This window comes from Antennarius striatus, chromosome 18 (genome assembly GCF_040054535.1).
Source record: "Antennarius striatus isolate MH-2024 chromosome 18, ASM4005453v1, whole genome shotgun sequence".
Classification (NCBI taxonomy): Eukaryota; Metazoa; Chordata; class Actinopteri; order Lophiiformes; family Antennariidae; genus Antennarius; species Antennarius striatus.
Window position 1 is genome coordinate 17,598,693 of NC_090793.1, and position 22,032 is coordinate 17,620,724.

Below are 22,032 nucleotides of genomic sequence, written 5' to 3' on the forward strand. Positions count from 1 at the left end.
TTCTGCCATGTTGTAGTGTTCCCAATGAATTTATAATGCAACAGCAATTTTGCCACTGTGTCAAATAAATGATCACCAAGATAGCCTCATTTCATCTCAGGTGGGGTAATTCCCCCCCAACATCTGCCCCCAAGCACGCGCTGACATCATGTTGGAGACTGTGACCCCTGTCACAGACGTGTTCCAGATGTTGATCTATTCACTAGTGTTGTCTGTCATTTCCAGATGCTAACGTTGTGTGGAGACTATTTTTGTTGGGTCTGTCATGTTTCTGATTGGCTCTAACGTGTGATTTCATGAAAAGTGCTGCACAACTAAAGACGTTGTGTGACAGAATGAACTGAGCCTGAATTACTACACAATTAAATCCACCTTGATATCTGCTGTGTCACCACTTCACTGCTTGAAGGATCCAGGAAGACCCCAGATGCATCTCCAGGTCACCACAGGGCGACCAGTAGTCAGAAAACAACACTCACACCTAGGGACAATTTGGTGTGATCAATCTGCCTGAAGCGCATGTTTTTTGGAAGTGGACGGAAGCCGGAGAACCATGAGAGAACCCACGCAGACACGGGGAGAACATACAAACTCCACACAGACAGGGATCGAAACTGGAACCTTCTCGCTGTGAGGTGACATCGCTACACACTGCGCCACCGTTTCACACCAATGTTCAGCAATATCAACACGTGTATCTAGGATGTGGCTTCTTTTTTCTGGAGGATTATGCTTGGGTGGATCAGTTCGACTGAAGTGAAACCTTGGCTCTACTTACACAATGTAGATCCTGAAAAGAGGAAATTGTACTTTTGCCATTCCTTCTGCATTCTCATGAATTTTCCAACACCGAGAGAGGAAGCTGTTGTACCAGTGAGAGGTCAGCGACTGGACAAACATTACAGGTTTGGGGTCGGTGCTGGTTCTAAATAGGAAGGATGGTAATCAACTGCTGTAGAAACAGAACCACAGTCCCCTGGGAGGCGTCAGCTCACCTCCAGAGCACTGCCGAGGCGTCCTTGAGCAAGGTCCCCATCCCCCTTACAAGGTGCTCATATGGGCCCACCACAAAGGCCTGCCTGCCACTCTACCTCCCCTGCATGCGAACCCCGAGTGTGTTCAGGGCCTGTACACAAATATACTGTATATGCATGATAATATTCAACTAACCAGTGTGCCACTTATTTCCCTGCGGGGATAAGACTCAGTATATAAAATTTAAAAAAAAAAAAATTCCTTCTGTGTGTCAATGCGCAATAAAAACAGACCTCCCATCTCTATTCATTCTTTAATTACACTATTTTTTTAAAAGTGCCATTTTGAAAATAACATTTTAAATCTCTAAATTGACAAGAAAAAAAATAATTTATGACACAATAACAAAAATAGTTACATTAAAAAAAAAAAAACTTAAACACCTGTACGAAATATATAACAAAAAAAACAAGACATTAGCCAGAGAGGTAGTTCATATCCTGGTGAAAACAAGGAAATCCGATGCTGTCTGGTTCAAACCTCCACAACCTCAGGTTCTGATGATGCTGATGGGAGGAAGACTATAAGTGTTGGAGAAAAAAAAAAAAGAAGATAAATAAACGGGTTTCATGTTGGACTCGGCGAGGCTTGAACCAGACAGAAACACTAAGTGTTTACCACTAAAACCCACCTCCACTTATCATCCTAACTGACTGTTCAAGTATGATCAGACCGACGGAGGAATTACTGTTTATTAAAAATTAAAAAAAAAGATGCATTTTAAGACGCTAGACACTTAAAAGTAAAATGTTTCCCATTTGAACATTTAATTACAACAAGTTAATGTTTAACATTTAATAACAAAGGATTGATATTCAGAGTAAAATGGCATCAGATGTACAGAAAAAAAACAAAAACCAAATTCAACCAAATGACTGATAGTAACTGGAAACGACCAGCTGGTGGATTTGAACTCATGTCAACCGACAGCATCCACCAACCATCATGGGTTTGAGGGCTGAACGGTTACTATAGCAATGGTTAACTGAATAAATGAACTGCTGGATTGAACCAAATCCGATAAAAAAGGCTGAGGATACTCTAAAGTTCTCCCGCCAAAATAAAACACCTTGACTTCTAGGAGGAAGGATGGCATCAGATTTGGAATTTAAGTCGAACCGGGTGCCAAAAATCTTCACAGCCACCATCAGAGTGGAAGTTCACCCACTTCAAGTTTCATGTAGCTACTGAGCCGAAGGGGCTTCCAATATTCCAGCCCAACAGGTGCTTCTAGACCGTTCATTATCCTCAAACAGACAAAAAATAATAAAATAAAATCAAGAATAAAACATTACTCGATGTGCGTCCAGCCATTTAACTTTACAAACGTCCTCCTCTCTCCAACAGTCAGCAGCCGAGGCGTGAGAATCATCGTCAAGTCGAGAAAATCCAGAGTCGTTACCAGAAACGTCCAACTTTGTGCGCTCTCTCCAGCTTCCTTTGTACAATCTCCTCCCTGATACACCCCCTCCCCACTCACCCTTAGTCTCTATACACAACCCCCCCAGTCCATTAGCTGTGGAGCTGCTGCAGCCGGGCCTTCAGCTCCATCTGCCGGGCTCGCAGCCGGTCCCTCCGGGTCTGCAGCCTGTCAGCCTGGTTCTCCAGGCTGTTGATGCAGTCCCGCGCCTTCTTCAGGATCACCACTTTGGACGCCTTGTCGTTGTGCGTCAGCTCCGGCACGTTGTCGCGCAGCCGCAGGAAGCAGTTCTTCAACTCGTTGCGCCGCTGCCGCTCCATCACGTTGTGCGTGCGGCGCCGCTCCTCTTCGTCCTCCGTCTCCGTGGAGTTTCGGGACGACGCCGACGACGAGCTGCGGGACGAGCGGTGGTGGGAGTGCGACGAGCCGTCGCGACCTCGCTGGCGTTTGCTGGATGAAGTCGGCGGCGGTGGCGGCGAGGCGGGACAGGGCGCGGCGTAGTTGTGCTGCAACTGGATCTCCATGTGATGGCGCTGGATGGCTCTCTGATCCGCTTCCTGTTTCTGCCGGTAGGCCGACGTGTTGGCCAATGGGGGGAGGGGGGAGGAGCTACGCACCACTGTGACGACGTCAATCTCTTCTTCTGCAGGACAGAAGGACAACAGGATTCCGGTCAAAGGAGAAGCGATGACAGTGATAACAAACACAACCAGAACCTGAACGCATCATCCAGACAGTTGATTTTGGAGTAAATCCAATCACTGATCCGCCTGTTCTGGGGTTGGTGAGATGACTCATGAATTAACGGATGCATGAGTTAATCTCTTTCACTCACACACACACACACACAGAAACAAACACACACTTTCAGATAAGCCGGGTGCAAAGAACAATTCTTTCCTGGAGTTCTGCTGAACATTAACAGCATTTCACGGCGAAGCAGCGCCAACAATCAGGAAGAACTTTTTACATGTGACCAGACCGAAAGGTCCTGGAATAAAAACTGGAGGTGTGAACTCACCGGAGTCGCTGGATGAATAGTTTGACAGCTCCCCGCCGGTGGATCCGTCATCCGACACCGACTCGCCGGCTTCTTGGATGTCCATCAGGTCCAATGTGGAGCCGGCGATCTCCTCGAATATACTGGTGTTAATATCCGACAGCAGCGGGCTGGAGCCCAGAATGGTGGACACCAGCTTCTCATCCATACTCCGGTCGCCCCCCAGGCACCGCCACAGGCAGTCAGCCCCACCCTCCTCCATGGAGGAGCATGGCTGGATGGGTTCGCTATCCTTTTCGGCGTCGGCGGAGTGGAAGAAGTTGCAGTTCCAGTTGAGCTGCATGTCGTGGTCCTCCAGCAGGACGTCCGAAACGTAGCTCAGCTGGTCCTCCTTGGACAGGGGCTTCCCTCCGTCGCCCACACCCGCCCTCATCGGAGGCGACTGCGGGGGGGTCGGCAGCGACTGGAGGTCTTTCATCAAACTCTGGCAGAACTCGTCGTCGAACAGCAGCGGCTCGGAGTAAAGCCAGTCCTGCGATTGGCTGAAGCTCTGCAGCATGGTGGAGGATTCTGGGAGGAAAACAGGACGCGTTCAAATCCACTGACCGGAACCGGATGAGCAACATATCACCTCTCATTTGTGTTTACTACAATATGCCCCCCCCCAACCTCTCCTCCTACTCGCCCCTGGGGCATCCAACACCTCCCCTGCATGACGTCACAGAAACAGCTGGGACAGGACCTGAAACGTTCCACTCTCTAACCACAATTAACATTTTCACTTTCAGTCAGTTTGAAAGAACACAAAAGGGGTGTGTGTGTGTGTGTGTGTGTGCGTGGAGTGGGGTGGTGGTGGGGGGGTCATAATAACCCCACAAACCTGTTTAAATTAGTTTGTTGCTGTTGCACATAAATGATCCCAAAAAAAAAAAAAAAGTTTTCTCAAACAATAAGCAGAAACTATTTTCCATGCTCTCAATAAATAACCGGTGACAAATAACACGCGTGGGGTGGGGTGGGGTGCGTGGTGTGGGGGGGCATCACGCAGCTGACCGGTTGCGGCTCCGAACATCCACGTATTTCTAAACGAGTCCCTACAGTGAGGGTCCCATGTCTCAATGTAGGGGCCATTTAAAGAGCGACTGGGTCACATGAGGACAAGTCCCGACATGAGATCATAGATCAACCCTTCCCCTTGATTTACTGTAAAAGTCGCAGGAAACGCGAATAAAAACGGCGCAGACACGCAAAAAAAAAAAAATGCCACCAGATACATCCCACACACAGATTCCACGCGGACGTGGAAAAACAATTTCAGAAGTAGAAATGTGTCATCGTCGCTCCTACCTCAGAATGTCCTCACTGGGGGGGGGGGGGACTCAAGATGAACAACTGTGGAGATGTGTGGACGCCACGAGGTGATCCACGGACACGGACGAGCCTATCTCCTGCTGACGGGGTCGTTTCTGCGTGTGAAAGTCGAGCTGGGGAGCATAGTGGGCTCCGGTCGTGGACTCTTCCCCTCCTCCGCTACTAGCAGACAAAGTAGGTGTGGCCCGTGGGGTCGCTCGGTTTATACCGATACCACGCAGCGATGTCCTTCCGCCACGACCCAAAGCGCGCCAAAATAGCGAACGCAACAACCGCTTCTTCTACTCAATCGAACCCATCATCTAGAAAACCCTGGTGGGATCGCGTTTCGATTGAGACCAGGCGGCAAAAATGAAAGCAGCGGCGCTTCTGATTAAACTCCGCTTTGAAGTCGGGTCTACGTTTTTCTCCGCGCGGAGTGATACGATGCGCACTGGGATTCCAGGAAATCGGTGGCGGGTAAAAGTTAGGACAGGACACACGTGTCTGAGAACGTCTCAACGCCAGCCTGTCTGTCCCCCCCCCACTCCACCACCACCACCTCCGTGGAATCAACTGAAGAAGCCACGAAGAATCGAAATGAAGTCAAACGCTCCGAACTGTGTAGTTTAAAGTGTAACGAGCGGAAGAACACGAGTTAACGGACATTGAAGCCCATTAACCGTCTGACTCATCAAAGAGGACTTTCCCCGTCAGTAGTGTGGAATGTCGTGGGTACAGTAGCCCGTTAGCTATTTTTACTGGTTAGGGTGGTGGTGTCTCTCTCTCTCTATGGAGTTACTGGACATGTGCTGGCAGACAGACAGGTTGTTGGCAGACAGACAGGTTGTTGCACGACTATTTCACCATCTGTCCAAGGGCCCGCCTCCTGTGCTACAACTCTACGCGCCTTACGTCAGCATTTAGCTCAAAAACAACTTATTTTATTTATAAATGTTATTTTATAATGGTGTTATTGTGTGTGTATTTTGTGTATTTGTTGTACTACCGTACTTCTACCGTGTGTCCCTCTTTTAATTCTTCCTCATTTCATCCTCCACTGAGTTGAAGACGGAAAGACAGATGAATGAACTCTCTGGCCCCGCCCACCGCTTCTCCACTACCGCTACTGCTTACGTAAACCGTCGGGGTCACGTGTGGAGTACCGTCCAATTGGAGTGCGAGTTGTCCCCCGTTCACGTGAGCCGACCGCGGCTGCGTGACGTTTTCACGGAAGAAGATCCGGTGGAGTGAATAAATGTCAGTAACAGCTGGAGTGTCTTTAAACGTGTGAGCGTTCATAACCGTTCATAACTCCTCCGGTGTGCTTCCTGCTTCTCCCTCAGTCTTTCGGAAGCTTCTAGCAGAGCTCTTCCGGGATGCCGTCATAAAAACTTAATGATCCAAGGTGGTGGACAGATGGACACATCACAAGGGAACAGCATGGGAACTGTGCTGGAGCTGAATATCTTGGTTATGGTGCCACCTACAGGCCAGAGACGGACTGACCGGCTCACTGACTCACTGACTGATTGACTGACTGACCGACTGACATAATGCCATCTCCTATCATGGATGCATTTCAAAGCAGAGAACTGCTTTTTGTGCAGAACAAACCCCCACAGAGTCAAATCCTCATCCACCCACAGTGCAGTTGAAGTGATGGCAGACACCTCGGCTTAGGAAGGTGTGGCTGTGCTGGCAGGAGGATATGAAATTAGGGAATACCTCATTAAAACTTTTTTTTTTTTTTAAATGTTACCTCTACATCTGAGTCCTCTCTGTTAGCAAAGTGGGAAGAAAACTGCTCTACCTACCCAGAAACCTGGGTTTAATTCCTCATCCTGGTGTGACTATATGTATGCAGTCCTGTTTACTCAGGCAAACATGAGGTTGACTGAGTAAATATAACGCAGTATTATCACAGTTAACAGTTACAGTATTATCATAGTTAACAATTACAGTATTATTTTAGTTAACAGTCCTGATGTTCTAATGTTATGTGTTTGATTTGTCACAGTCAGACAGACGGTCAGTGATTATTCATCCATCCGTTTTCTTGAAGGCTGTTTTTCCTCCTTCAGGTCAGGAGGTCTGGTGGAGCCTCTCAGGCAGAAGGTGGGGTCCACCCTGGATGAGATGCCGGCGCATCACAGGTTGTACGCTTTGATTATTTTCCGTATTTGTGTGCCCCTCTGTACTTTTTTTTTTTTTTTTTTTCATTTTTCAAGCAAAAATACTTTAACTTGTGTTAATGTTAGTGGGACAATTTTTTCAAGGTTTTCAGTTGTGTATCAATTTAAAACAATGCAAAACTAACAACAGGCTAATAGAACAATGTGTGCTAGAAAAGGTTCCACCGTTTACCCTTGAGACATCTTTTGCACCATTGAGTCCCATTATAACATCACTTTGATCCCAATCTAATTTTAGCAGACAATGTTTTATATTTGACTACCTTTTTAAATATAAAACAGGATTAGCGACCTTTGCTAATCCTGGCAGATCCCAGGATAAACTGACATTAAAAAAGTTTGGAGTGTGAACTGGTGGATTTGAGAGGTGCCACTTCACCTCCTGAACACTATTATTATCTATTATTATTCATACATGTCATACACTCGTGCGGGAGTGTGGATAGTCTGTTCAGTTCTTATGCATGAGGACGTTTGACCTTCTCATGTAATGTCAGCTCACTATTCCTCCAATCCGCCCGTCACAGGGAACATTTCTTTCCTGATGCATCGTGAACCATCTTTCCCTGAAGTAATGGAAGAGGAAACGGGAACATTTTCACTGCTGGTCACTGAGGTCACAGGAGGAGGGAGAGGTTTGATCCTCATGCTACCCCCATCCCTCTGAAATTATAAGGTTCACAGCGTCACCACAGGATCTCACTGACTGTGTAATGACAGGCGTGCAGAGAAATGTAGAGCTGTATTTAAATCTGTCCTGAGAAAATCGACCTCATACGCTGAGGCGGTCTCAAGTAACCAGATGAACGAGAGCGTGTTAACTGGTTGAACTGGGATAGAAGATATGGACAGAGATATCTGAAAAGTGATAAGACAGAAAGTAGTTAGGCTAGCAGTAGATGTAGTAGAACTAGCTATATTTGTTTTTTGGCTTCAACACACCTGTTTTTTACTTTTCAATCCCATTTTTTGTTAGCACAGTTTTGTTTACTCAATAACCGAAGTACCCACTCATTATAGCTGGTCTCCACAGAGACCCTTCACAAACATATTGGGTCATATTTTCTGAGGCACAGGCGTAAACCATAAATGACATAGAGGTCGTCCTGGTTGTCAATAGGTGGCTGTTTGTCACCACAAAGATGCAAATGTTATTTCAGAAAAGCTGAAGTAAACAGAGCAAAAGCTTTAATCGTATAAATAACAAGACAACCGTTGTTGCCAATGGAGGACATTAATCCTGAATTGATACAGTCTCTATGATCTCGATGTCTGCAAAACTGGCTGACTTCCTTAAAAGGTTCCTGAACAGATTCTAATGGAGGAAGAGAAAGACAAGCAGAGGGATTGTCAGTCATGTTTGGTTGTTCTGCATCAGCTCTGATGATGGATGTGACGTAAAACACAAGAGAAGTTGGCAGAAGAACCGAATCCAGGGAAATATTTTGTGTTGCTGCAGACAGAAAAGGACTGGAATGCAAAAAGAACAAAAAAAAAGGGCGGAGACGGGAAAGCAGTAAGAGTTGTTCTGAAGGCTTTGGGTCGGCGTGGAGGTTTTCCTTTATGTGGGTTTTTTTTTAAATGTGTCTCTGACCTCAGTCAGCTGCTCGATAAGGGAGAGGAGAGGCAGGCTGCCACAAAGAATTCTGGGAAGACCCTTCATGTGGTGTGAGTCACTGTGAGTCCTTGTGAGTCAGTATGAGTCACTGAGTGTGTCAGTAGTCAGTGTGAGTCAGTGTATAGTAAGTCCCTGTCAGTAGTCAGTGTAAGTCAGTGTCTGTGTCAGCGTCTGTCAGCGTGAGTCAAATTTGAGTAAGTGTGAGTCAGTGTGAGTCAGTGTGAGTTAGTGTGAGTTAGTGTGAGTCAGTGTCTCTGTGTCAGGGTGAGTCAATGTTAGTCAGTATGAGTCAGTGTGAGTCAGTGTGTGTTCATGTTAGTCAGTGTGTGGCTCAGTTTTATTCATCAAAGGGAGTAACCACAGCTTTGTTATGAACATAAAATGAACACCCTGCTGGACTTTCTCCTCTCCCTCTGTCTGTGTGTGTGTGTGTGTGTGTGTGTGTGTGTGTGTGTGTGTGTGTGTGTGTGTGTGTGTGTGTGTGTGTGTGTGTGTGTGTGTGTGTGTGTGTGTGTGTGTGTGTGTGTGTGTGTGTGTGTGTTGTATTTTGGACTGTTGGAAAGATTCCACCAAAGGCTTTTTCAGGTCACTCACACAGGTTTTTTCAATTTGTCAGACAGATTTTAGCTGGATTTTTAAAGATGCAGGCATGTTGGAACCTAAATTATGTGTAAATGAATACTACTTCAAAAAAGTAGGATTTACCCTTGCGAAATCCCCAGCTGATCAAAGGCAGACATAGAAAGACATATAGAAATTTACATCTTTACACAACTTAGAGTCACCGGCTAACCTCTGCTGTGTAGTTTTGTTGGTGGGAAGAAGTTGAACCCACACAGAAACAAGAAGACACAAACTCCTCAGGTGGATCTGAATCGACAAGGTCCTCGTTGCGAATTTAGTTTTCCCAAATGTTTTGGAAAACTTAACCAATCATAGCTGAGTTGTGACGTAGTATTTTGCATAGCGCTTCCTAAGATCATTTGTGCGTCTACGGTGCTCTAGCATTGTGAAGAAATATCAGTTGGATGGAGTCAAAAGTGCATCGTTCTCGATAAACCTAACCCTAACTTAACACGTACCCTAACTTAACCCTAACACTAACTTAACTCTAACTTAACCCTAACCCGGACTTAACCCTAACCTTAAACCTAACCATAGCCCTAATTTAACCCTAACCCTAACTTAACTCTAACCCTGACTTAACCCTAAACCTAATTTAAACCTAACCCTGATTTAACCCTAATCCTAATTTAACCCTAACCCTAACATAAGCCTAACCCTGACTTAATCCTAATTTAACCATAACCCTAACCCTGATTTAACCCTAACCCTAATTTAAATGTAATCATAACCTTGTATTTAAGTCGTGCACGCTATGCAAATTTGCGCACCATGCAAATTGCTACATTACAACTCAGCTATGATTGGTTTAGGTACGCATCACTTGGCCGAATGGTTTAGGGAAAACACACCTCTCTCTCTCTCACACACACACACACACACACACACACACACACACACACACACACACACATACACACACACACACACACACACACACACACACACACACACACATACACGGATCAGTTCATATGAGTCTTTTGTGTCTTGCCTCCTACTTTGACACCAGATTGTGAGCCACGTAACCAACACGGGGGCCTCAGGACAGAGGGGGCCACCGAGACATGAGTGTAAAACTAGCTGCTCTGTTTTGCTCTTGACCATCTCTCTATATCTGTTCAACCTCCACCAGCAAGTTTCTTCAAATGGGCTCGCCGGTGTAGCTGGATGTGAACAGGTTATACACCTGGATGTAGAGCTCGGGGCCTCAAGGTGCACACACTGTAGCAGCTGACTTATTTATTCTCAGTAGACTCACTGTGAGCCAATCAGACAGGCAGAAATACATGCTGGTAGCAAGACATGTGAACTGTATGTGAAAAAGAACAGTGTCAGAGCCAACTCCAGTTTCTGGAGCTGGCTGCTCCTCAGCGTTCCACACATTTCAGGAACTTGAACTGTGGAAGATTCTAGGAACGAACTGAGGGGGAGGAGGAGGAGTGGAACAGGGCGGGCGATCAAGGTTAGTCTGGTGGATTGGTGCTCCTAGAGGACTTTATTTTTAGGACTATAAGAAGAAGAAGAGTTTGGGAGGAAAGGAAATACAGGGATAAAATTTTGTGATATTACCAATTAATATTCTTACAGACTATTTTAGGCCCTGTTGGGTCTATTGTAGGCAATTGGTGATTAAATGTGATTAAGCATTACAGAAAATAGACATTAAAATTTAAATAATGTATGATTCTTGTTTAGAATGCACAGTGGTACATTGGATAGCGCTGTTGCTGAACAGCAAGACGGTTCTGGGTTTGAATCCGTTCTGTACATAGTTGGTATGTTCTCCCCATAGGTGTGGGAGTGAACATGAGTGGTTGTTTGTCTTTTGTGTGGCCCCATGATGAGCTGGTGAATAATTGTGTTTAATTATTTGGGCTAATGTAGGGTCAATTTGGTTGTTCAGAATAAACACAAGGCATGAGTCGGAAATAAATATCCGAATGCTATCAGTCTTAATCAACAGTGAAGTCAAACCTTGAGCACTGATGATCTCAACGAACCTTTAAAACAGTCATGATGCAGGAAAATACAAATTCTTACACATGAAAGAAATGTTATTAAAATTGTGCATACGGACGCTCCTTTACTTACTTTCATTTGCTTTATGTTTTTTAGATTTTACGTTTGAACTGACTGTAAAATAATTTTGTAAAAAAAAAAAAAAATTTTGTGAGTGAATTTTTGAGTTTAGCGTGTTCTCCGTAGTACGAGACGTTCAAACGATCTTACGTTTGACACTGCGTCAATTGTTTACATGGCGCAAATGACAGACTGAATGTGCCTTGCCTCTTCCCAGTTCATCGCGTGTTACCCTTGTGTTAAGACGTCGTATTTATTTGAAATTAATGTAATAATTTTACAATGTTATGTTTATAATTAATGATTTAGGGGTGTTTTATAAGATACGATAATAGAATAATGGATGTACATACAACATGAACAGTTACACATTACTGGAAGGTACAGTAACAACTCACGTTCATTTTCACATTATGTTCGGCTGTTCGGAACGTAACTAAAACGGAAGTTGAGGAGCGTCTGTATTAATCTACAATATCAACAATACCTCAAGTAATAAATTCTGTTACATCTATATTACTACAGTCACATGCACATAAAACAAAGAAGTGTGTGTAGGTCTATCTGTGAGCATGTGAGTGTGTGGATGTGGGAGTGGGAGGAGAATTGGAGGAGGAGCGGGAAATGCCACGAGAGGGGGGATTGCGTCATGCGAGAGGTGGGCTTGGCACTGGTCATATACCAGCTGTTTGTGTGTGTGTGTGTGTGTGTGGGGGGGGGGGTTGTAGTAAAAGGAGAGGAAAGGAGAGGGAAGGGGATCCCAGTGTACAAAGTTCAGTGTGTGACACCAAAAGCCTAGTAATAAATGCTATCTTTAGCATTAACACATCAGCTCCATAATAAGTTTGATGGTTATAACTCCATCAACTGCCACACCTTCAAAGTGGAGGGGTTGGAGTGCCCTAATGATCCTTGGAACTATGTTGTCTGGGGCAATTTATAATTGTAACTTGCCCCTGGTAGGGTCTCTGGTAGCAAAGAGGTTCTAGGTGAAGGGTCAACAAAAATGGGGGCTCGACCCTTTATTTTGCTGCAGTTGCACCGCGTGAGAGGCAGAAGCCTGGTGTGGGTTTACTCGTAGGTCCCTGGTAGATGAAAGGGTTGTTCCCTGTACCTTCAGGTCGGGGAGTATGGGTTCAGACTACTGTCTGTACGTATGCACCAGACTCTAGTTCAGAGAGCCCACCCTTTCTGGAGTCATTGGGACAGGTGCTGGACACCACCCCCACAGGGGACTGACTTTGTAATTGTATTAGCTGACCTATGGTCTTATGTTCTGGACACTCAGGTAAGGGGAGGAGCTGAGCTGTCAACTGATCACCACCTGGGGGTGAGTTGTACTGGGGAATGTCAATTGTCATGTGGGCAATAAAGCTTGTCACAAAAAGCCTGTCTGTGCTTGACACAGTTTGTCTATAACTAACACCATGTTTGACCATAAGGGTGTCTACTAGTACACCTGGTACCAGGATACCCCGGGTCATAGAACAATGATTGACAATGATTGGTCACATGTTCTGGACACTCAGGTAAGGAGAGGAGCTTAGCCGTCAACTGATCACCACCTGGGGGTGAGTTGGATCAGGTGGTCGAGGGGATATTGGACAGACCTAGGAGACCTAAGGAGAAAGCGAGGGTCTGCTGAGAGTGTCTGGCTAAGAACCCAGTCAAGTGGGTCGACAGCTCCCACCTCTGCCAAACCTTGAACACGTCCCAGGGGGTGGGGATGGTCGTGTTATCTGGACAGTCCATGTTGTGTGATGCCGAGGTAGCTGTGAGGAGCTGTGGTAATCCCCGAAGATGGTGGTGTACACCAGAGATGAAGAACGCTGTCAGGCTCAAGGAGGACTCCTACAGGTCATGGCTGGCCTGTGAGAGTCTTCAGGCAGCTGACAAGTACCAGCATGCAAAGCAAAGCATAGCTTTAGCCATCAAGGAGACAAAGATCCGATCAAGAAAAAGATTTGTTGATACCATGGAAGATAAATTTCAGTTGGCCCTCAAGACATTCTGGCAAACCGTTTGACGTCTCAGGAGGGGAAGCCTTAGTCCACACCTTTTATGGGACAAGTGGGAACCTGCTGGCCTAAACTGAGGGAGTAGTCAGACAGTTGGAAGGAACACTTCAAGGATGTCCTCAATCTCACTGGCACGCATTCCAGTGAGGAAACAGAGTCTGGTTCACATAGCCAGCAGGAAATCAGATGTGTTTCCAGATGCAGTTGGGCTCAGCCAGAGCTGCACCTTATCACCGATTCTGTTCAAAACTTTATGGAGAGAATCTCTCGGCATAGCAAAGTAGGGGAGGGTGTCAGGTCCTCCCCTGACATGTTGTTGAGTAGTAACCTCCAGCTCGCACCAGAGTCGTTTGCAGCCGAATGTGAAGCCAGGGTGAGGATCACCATCTCTAAATCTGGGATCATGGTTTTCAGCCAAACAAGGGGGGAATGAGTAGGAGGTGGGTCCCTCCCCCAAGTGGAGGAGTTCATGTATCACAGGCTCTTATTCATGAATGAGGGAATAAATAAAGCAGGAAATAGACAAGTGGGTTTGTGTGGCATCCGCAAGGATGTGGTTGCGCTCCTGGACCATGGAGAAAAATGAGAAAAATGAGCCACAAGGTGAAGTTGTCTGTTTAGAGGTCTGTTTAGAGGTTTGCTGACATTCCAACCATCACCTGTGGTCAGGATCTGTGGGCAATGGCCAAAAGGTCAGGTCTAAGATCAACTGAAACGAGGGTGGCTGGGCTCAGCCTTATAGGCAGGGCGAGGTTCTAGGAGAGCCGCTGCTCCTCCGAATCGAGCGGAACCAGCTGAGGTGGTTTGGGTGTCTGGTCAGGATGTCTTCTAGACGTCTTTCAAGGGAGGTGTTCTCAGCATGTCCAGCTGGAACACCCAGAGGTAGACCCAAGACTCACTGGAGAGATTATATCTCTTGGTTGGCCTGGGAGCACCTTGGGATCCCCCCTGAGGTTCATGGGGGAACAAGTGTCTGGGCTTCTCAAACTGCTGCTCCCACGACTGGATAAGTGGCTGAAACTGAACGAACAACTGAACTCACAGCTCTCCACTGTGACAGTTCACAGATTTGATGTGAGATTCAGCTGCAGATGTGGGAACATGAATGAGACAAAAAACCCCGAGAGCCTGAATCTCTGCCTCCCGTCAGAGCTTCCAGTTTGAGTCGAGTTTGAGATCAGAAGAAACCAACTTTCTCTCTCTCTCTCTCTCTCTCTCTCTCTCTCTCTCTCTCTCACACACACACGCACACACATTCCATTGCCGTTTTTGCTCTCCTTGACTGAACTGAAGAACCTGACAACCTCAAATCCAGTTTTGTCCCTCCTCCTCCTTCTCCTCATTCATTTCATTGGTTGATCTTCTGACGATCATGAACCATGATGGTGTTTCTGGACAGCTGGCTGGGAGGAAATGTTTTCTTTCTTTTTGGGAACAAACTGTTCACAGATGGACTCTGAGCCTCCTGTGACCTCCAGCTGATTCTCTCTGAGGAAATATATTCTTGTGTCAATAAACAAAGATTGATGGAATATAAATATCAGCACGTGTCAGCATGTGGATGATGTCACAGCTGGTTAAACCAGCTTACCCTACCTGCACATTTACTACTGTGACATCTATCACTCAGACCAAATAGTCTGCTGTAGGAATAAATGTTATCTCGGAGCTGCTTAATGCAGCTGAGCAGTTCCTATTGGTCTCATCCAACATGTCACTATTTCAGGCAGGAATGTGTTGACTTCAGCTTGCTACCTCCAATGTGGTGTGATCTGACGGGGGTTCACGGGCTGGAACACGTGAACCTCCATCCAGGTAAATGTCACCATCATACATGTCACCTTCCTGCACGATAGTCCATAAATTACCAACTTGCTCAAGTTAAACAACTGTCAAATTCTTGCACCATGTCAGCATTCCAGATTTGAAGCTTCTTTAATGTTACAGCCTGCGATGCGATGTGGTTCTGCAATGTTGAGCTTCCTACCAGTGCTGCTACCTGATAAAGTAAGCGTACAGCCCTGGAATGACGTCATCATTATGCTTTGATTAAAGCCTCAAACCATTTTGTTGAAGAGGAAGAGGGAGAAGTGTGTTTTTCTGGATGGTTTGCCCACATCTTACGATCATAAAACATAGACATACATACTGTACATTCAAGAAAGAAGAAAGAAAGTAAAGGGTCACATGGCATTTTGTGAATGTTTTACAGTGTAGTTCATTTATGACATATTTCTACTCAAACTATTTACGGATCATTTCTACGCCCTTGCTGTCAATGAGAGGTTCTGTGGGATGAAGACCAGGAGCATCTTTTCATTGGCCTCAACTCCTTGATCTCAGGTTTAAGACTGTCGGTTTCCAGATTCCTGCAAATGCCGAGTCAGCTGTGCTTCGCTTGAAGTCCGAATGTGCACCGTTTTTGCGCAACTACCCCAAGAAGTGGAGCCGCCGGATTCAACTGAAGCAAAGCAAGAACCTGCTGCATCTTCTCGAGGTAGGCAAATAATATTATTTGACTGAATAGGTTTATTTGTATTTATCCATTTACTAACTACATTTTCTCCTCCTATCCCAACTTATTCTACCTCACAAACCAGTACCTGGCAACACCAGCGTCCTCTGTGCCCTGTGAGGGGGTGTTCTCCAAAGCTGGGGAAATCGTGTCCAAGAAAACGAAACAGCTCAAAGCTTTGACAGCGGGAAAACTATGTTGTTTTTATTCATATGCATAAAAATGCACAAGAACCCCTAGTTGACCCAAGTGAAAACATGAAAACATGAAGATTTACAAAACAAATGTTTGAGAATATAATCATACGCATACAAATGATGATGGCAAATAAGTTCTCAGATTAATGTTGGAATTCTGACTTTTATCTCACAATTCAGACCTTGTTTTTCCCCCCAGTGCTCCTGATCCTCCTGTGTATCTCACGCACACAAACACATATGTATGTATTTATATTAATTACACATTCATGAACTTGTAATCTTTCCTTGCTTTATTGAGCCCTATAAAGATCAAGGATAATAAATCAATTTCCCATAATACAAGTGTGACCACCATGCTCTGGTGGTTGGATAAGGAATGGCTCAGGAGTCGAGGTGGTTGGATCAGTTTTTTTTCAGTGTATTTATTCCTGAGAACAATCAACCACACACAAGAATAAACTGAGTGTCGGGACACAGGCTCCACCAACAACACTGTAGGTTACCTACAGTGATCGTATAGTGGTTTGTGTTTAATTACAAAAACATTATACGCACACAATAGTCACATTCAATAATTACATTCAGTCACATGTACAGTGTTAGTAAATCACAGCCAGCTCAACCTAACTCCATAATGTGGTGCTCTGCTGCCACCGTCTGGCGGTTATAGAACATAGCAGGCACCATCTAACACAAATGACGAACTAACTACAAATCCAATCACAATGACTAACGTTCTAGGACAGTGAGCTGAAATAGCATATGAAATATAAAATCATGAAACTATCATGAAATATCAAGATGATGAGTTTTGACAGGGGAAACAACACGTAAATTAAAATTATTAGTGCCGTCGATTAAAATTATTTTGATAGTCACAACCGGAAGCTATTGACAACCTAACAACGTCTAACTTTATTTAAATGTTTTCATACTTACCCACTATGTCCACAAGAGGGCATCACTATTACAGATCCTTCAAGAACGTAGAATAACGTTGATAAGGTCCTCCGACATAACTTTGTGTGGTTTTTCCACGGAATAGCTTAACAGATATAAAGCTAGGAAAATATATTTGTCTTTAAGGCTTTTGGTGATGTTGTACTTAAAGCAAATCAGTACTTGTGTCACTTTAATTTCGTATACCTATGTATTATTGCTGTTGTAGTTAGTCAGTATGGCCACAGGAGGGTAGGAAATTTAGTTACTGAGCAGGAAGTGGTTTGAGTACATCTTCCCGAAGTCAGGGCTTGAATATAAATTAAGCATGCACGTCTTATTTTGCTAGTATTTTCTTTCTTAAAAGTTTTTGTGTCTTTTTATTTTTGTGTTTTTGCGTTGTTCTTGTTTTTTGAACTCACCTCAGGAGTCACATCCTTCAATTGTTGGTTTAACCTATCCAACAAATCAAATATATTGCACATTGAAATGATAATCCTCCATTTACATCGATCAACGTTGCCAACGAAACGTTGCCCTCTAGTAAAGTAACATTAAACTGATTTTCCAAAGTTTTATTTAGAATATTTCATCCAGACGCATTGGCATCGTGTTACATCAAATGAAAACGAAGCATCTGTAGTTCCTCACTTTGGCCACAAGAGGGAATCAAACGTACCAAACACGCATTAGTTCCGTCGATTAACATTATTTTGATAGTCCCAACCGGAAGCTATTGACAATGTAACATCGTCTAACTTTATCTCAATGTTTTTGTAGTAACCCATTATGTCCACAAGAGGGCACCACGATTACAGATCCTTCAAGAACGTAGAATGACGTTTTTGACACGTCTTCTGAAGTAACTTTGTTATTATAATTCTTTTCGTTGATCTTAGGAAGGTAAAGGTAAAGTTGATGACTGTTCGCCTGGGTTCGGGGACGAACTGCAATGTCACGGTAAAACTGAGTAAAGCTAAAATGTGTAATACGGCCATTGACCACAGGAGGGCACTGTAGGCACGACATAGATAAAGGCGGATGTAGTCAATGGTACAGTATATGTTCATTTTCGTTAGTCGTTCAAAATAAATAACGAATTACAGTATATTTCATGGAACTTTATGAGAAAATAATGTTTTTACATCAGTTTGAACGATATTTTCTAACAGAAGCTTTGCAGACAGAAGGAATTGCATGTGGTGAAGTTTGGTAGGACTAAATTTTTTCTCGCTATTAGCAGGGGGGCAAACACGCATTAGTTCAGTTGATTAACATTATTTTGATAGTCCCAACCGGAAGCTATTGACAATCTAACATCGTCTAACTTTATCTCAATGTTTTTGTAGTAACTCATTGTGTCCACAAGAGGGCACCACGATTACAGATCCTTCAAGAAGGTAGAATGACGTTTTTGACATGTCTTCTGAAGTAACTTTGTTATTATAATTATTTTCTTTGATCTTAGGAAGGTAAAGGTAAAGTTGATGATTGTTGGCCTGGGTTCGGGGACGAACTGCAACGTCACGGTAAAACTGAGTAAAGCTAAAATGTGTAATACGGCCATTGACCACAGGAGGGCACTGTAGGCACGACATAGATAAAGGAGGATGTAGTCAATGGTACAGCATATGTTCATTTTCGTTAGTCGTTCAAAATAAATAACGAATTACAGTAAATTTCATGGAACTTTATGAGAAAATAATGTTTTTTACATCAGTTTGAACGAATGTTTCTAACAGAAGCTTTGCAGACAGAAGGAATTGCATGTGGTGAAGTTTGGTAGGACTAAAGCTACATTTGTTTCCTCTGTCGGGGGGCGAACACGCATTAGTTCCGTCGATTAACATTATTTTGATAGTCCCAACCGGAAGCTATTGACAATCTAACATCGTCTAACTTTATCTCAATGTTTTTGTAGTAACTCAATGTGTCCACAAGAGGGCACCAAGATTACAGATCCTTCAAGAACGTAGAATGACGTTATTCACACGTCTTCCAAACTTTGTTGTGTAGCTCTCCACGGAATAGTTTCATAGATATGAATCATGCATGTCTTATTTTGCTTGTATTTTCTTTCTTTTGGAGTTGTTTTGTCTTTGTGTTTTTGTGTTCTTTTCGGTTTTTGAGTTCACCTCCAGAGTCACATCCTTTAATTGTTGGTAAAGGTAAAGTAGATGATTGTTCCGTCTGGGTTCGGACACAAAGACTGATAATCGAAAATGTGTAATACGGTCATTGACCACACGAGGGCAGTGTCACTAATTTGTGTTCATGTCCGGTGGTCGCTCAAAATAAAAGCATCAAACTAACAGGAAATATATTTTATTCAATTTCACGAGAAAAGTATGACCAAAAACTGGTGACGACTTTTTAATGTTTTTACATCATTTTTGAACGATTGTTACCGTCCAAATAAATACGTGTAGGGAGTTTTAGGTGAGGGAATTCATAAAGTGTCAAAATCTGTTACATTCTTGTATAAAAGTGTTAAAAGTTGTGTGTGTAAATCTACTGGTCGAAACCAAGAAGAGGGCTCAAACATTTTCAAAGCAGAAGTTAGTACAGTCAAATAGTGCGGACTGTAAAAAAAAAGTTTTTTGGATTTTAGAGGATGTTAAGCGTTAATTGTTCTTGAAGTTGTCCTCGTTCTTTCATCAGGGCAGCATGGTGGTGTAGCGGTAATGCTGTGGACTCACAACCAGGAAGTCGCAGTTTCAAATCCCACTGAAGGCCTACCTGTGAGGAGTTTGCATGTTCTCCATGTGTCTGGCGTCTCTAATAACATTGTTGTGGGGAAAAGCCCTTGGACGGACTCGGTCGCCCCCTAGTGGCGGATAGATGTAACTGCAGCACATTCAAGAACATTTAAAAAAAATTAATGTGAAGAATGATTTGTAGAAAGTCAGGGATACAACATTTAGTAAATACATGTTTTTATGTTGATTTCTTCTTGAAAGTACTTCTCAAGGATTTTCAAACTTCGGTGTCATCAGGAAATCTTTCTTTTCACGTCTCTCCCTCTGAAGGGGTCAGTTTCAAAGTCAAAGTCAGCTTTATTGTCAAGTGTACCATGTATGCACGAAATACACCACAGATGAAATTGCAGTCCTCTCTGACCCACAGTAACCAGGCAGTACTTCAGTTCTTCAACTTTAAAACTCAAGTCATGGGAAGGAGCCGAGTGGAGGCTGGTGTAGTCACATTTATTCCTGTAATTTTAAAAACCGTTTAAAGACAATCAAAATATAAATATCCACACATCCACTGACACACTCACAGCAACTGGCCTCACATGCACACACCCCTGATTTAGATTTTAAAAGGTGCAACAATCAGCCGCTAAATCAGTCACACCAGAGCTCAGAGGTTAAACAGAAGTGATGATAGTCGACAAAGTGTTTACAGACATGAAACTGGAGAGGTCACATGATCTCAGGTTGTCTAGGAAAGATTTGGTCCAATTCTAATGTCTGACGGTCTCACATGGCTTGTCTTGAGTTTGGGCTTTAAGCAGTGGCACATTTTAAAAACACATTTCTTATTGGAACTAAACATCCCAAAAAGGCGAGTGGCAGATGATCAACACAACTTGTACAGAACACAGAACACATTGTCTGAATTTGTGTGGACTTCAATGTGTGTCAACAAAAACAAAATGCCACCAAATTTGCAAAAAGTCTGGCAGGAAGCTGGCGCCACAGTGGAGGTGTTGAATTTGGGGTGGATCCACATTATGTGGATACATGGGTGAGAGCATCTTTTTGGAATCTTGTTTAGGGTATTCTTTTAGAAAATGAACAGATAAACACTGAAATGTCCAACTATCAGACCATGTGTGAGGAAGAGCAAGCTCCAAATAATTACCGGACAACTTCTTCATGGTGTGAAGCCGCTTCTCGTTTCCAACTCCTGCTATGAGATCTGCAGCAGTAAAACAAGATGAAACCATCGCCTCAGGTCTGAACTTTTGAAAAAGGTCTTCTGACCTCCAGCGATGAGTAACAAACCACTTGTCAGCTGATGTTAACACAATGATTCCCACACTTTAAGAAGAGTGTCCTCTAGCATTAGCGTGAAACGAACAGTTTGACTTAGGAGACGACATTCTGGACTCTAAACAACAAGCATTTCATCTGAATACACAACTTCCTGTGAGTTGATCCATTCTTATGTTTAAATAATAACAGAAATCCTGAAATGACTCCATAACAAATATCCGCAGATGTAAACTGACATGGCATAGAGAAGGGTCATTCTAAGCAGACACAACAAGGAGGGTTGATTTGTAGATGTTACTACATCCCCCCTGGATCTTTAAATCAATGTTGATACTGAAACAAACCGTCCAAAACACCTCCCTTTCACTGGTCTCAGGTCAGATCATCACATTAGTGGGTGGTTCTGGTGGAGGAGCCTCCACACGGCTCCAACAGAAGCACAGACGGAATCACACCCTCACCAGTGTTTAGGAAATTTAGTGTAAATCTAAATGCTCCATGTTTAAAGACATGATATGATTCAAACAGACACTCGGGTACAGAAAACACAAAACCAGAATAACGTCCTGTTTGTGTGGCGACTCCATGGAGCAGCAGATTATTAGATTAGGAGGTGTATGTGGGTTTGACAGTAAAAAGTGTGTGTTGATGGGGATAAATGAACATGTGACCCGGTGACCAGTGTGATTCATCTGATGCACGCTGAGGTTTCCTGACAGAAGAAAATCCTCACTGGTCAAACGTCAGACATACCTTGGAAACCTACAAAGAAAATTTTATATATATATACACACACACACACAATGGATATAAAAAGTCTACACACCCCTGTTCAAATGTCAGGTTTTCGTGATGTAAAAAAATGACAGCAAGACAAATAATTTCACAACTTTTTACACCATTAATGTTACCTATAACCTGTACGACAAGGGAAACAATATAAAATAACAAACTTTAAATAACCTGTTAGCATAAATATGCACACCCTTTTATTACTGGGGATGTGGCTGTGTTCAGATTTAACCCAAGATATAA

General features: G+C 43.8%; 1 protein-coding gene across 1 annotated transcript; it reads right to left on the reverse strand.

The window, feature by feature from the left end:
• Positions 1-1,274: 1,274 nt before the first annotated feature.
• mych (myelocytomatosis oncogene homolog) lies at positions 1,275-5,177 on the reverse strand. The gene is made up of 3 exons (XM_068340370.1): positions 4,803-5,177; positions 3,477-4,025; positions 1,275-3,098 (listed from the first exon to the last, which is right to left on the reverse strand). The coding sequence occupies exons 2-3, from the start codon at positions 4,012-4,014 to the stop codon at positions 2,548-2,550; spliced, it is 1,089 nt and encodes a 362-aa protein (XP_068196471.1). The 5' UTR covers positions 4,015-4,025; positions 4,803-5,177; the 3' UTR covers positions 1,275-2,547.
• Positions 5,178-22,032: the final 16,855 nt, after the last annotated feature.

What these genes read in the sequence shown, in the direction of transcription:
- mych (XM_068340370.1), bottom strand. Translation starts at nt 4,014, where the DNA reads ATGCTGCAGAGCTTCAGCCAATCGCAGGACTGGCTTTACTCCGAGCCG. An exon ending in CTATTCATCCAGCGACTCCG is followed by an intron (nt 3,099 to 3,476) that starts GTGAGTTCACAC and finishes TCTGTCCTGCAG; the next exon opens with AAGAAGAGATTGACGTCGTC.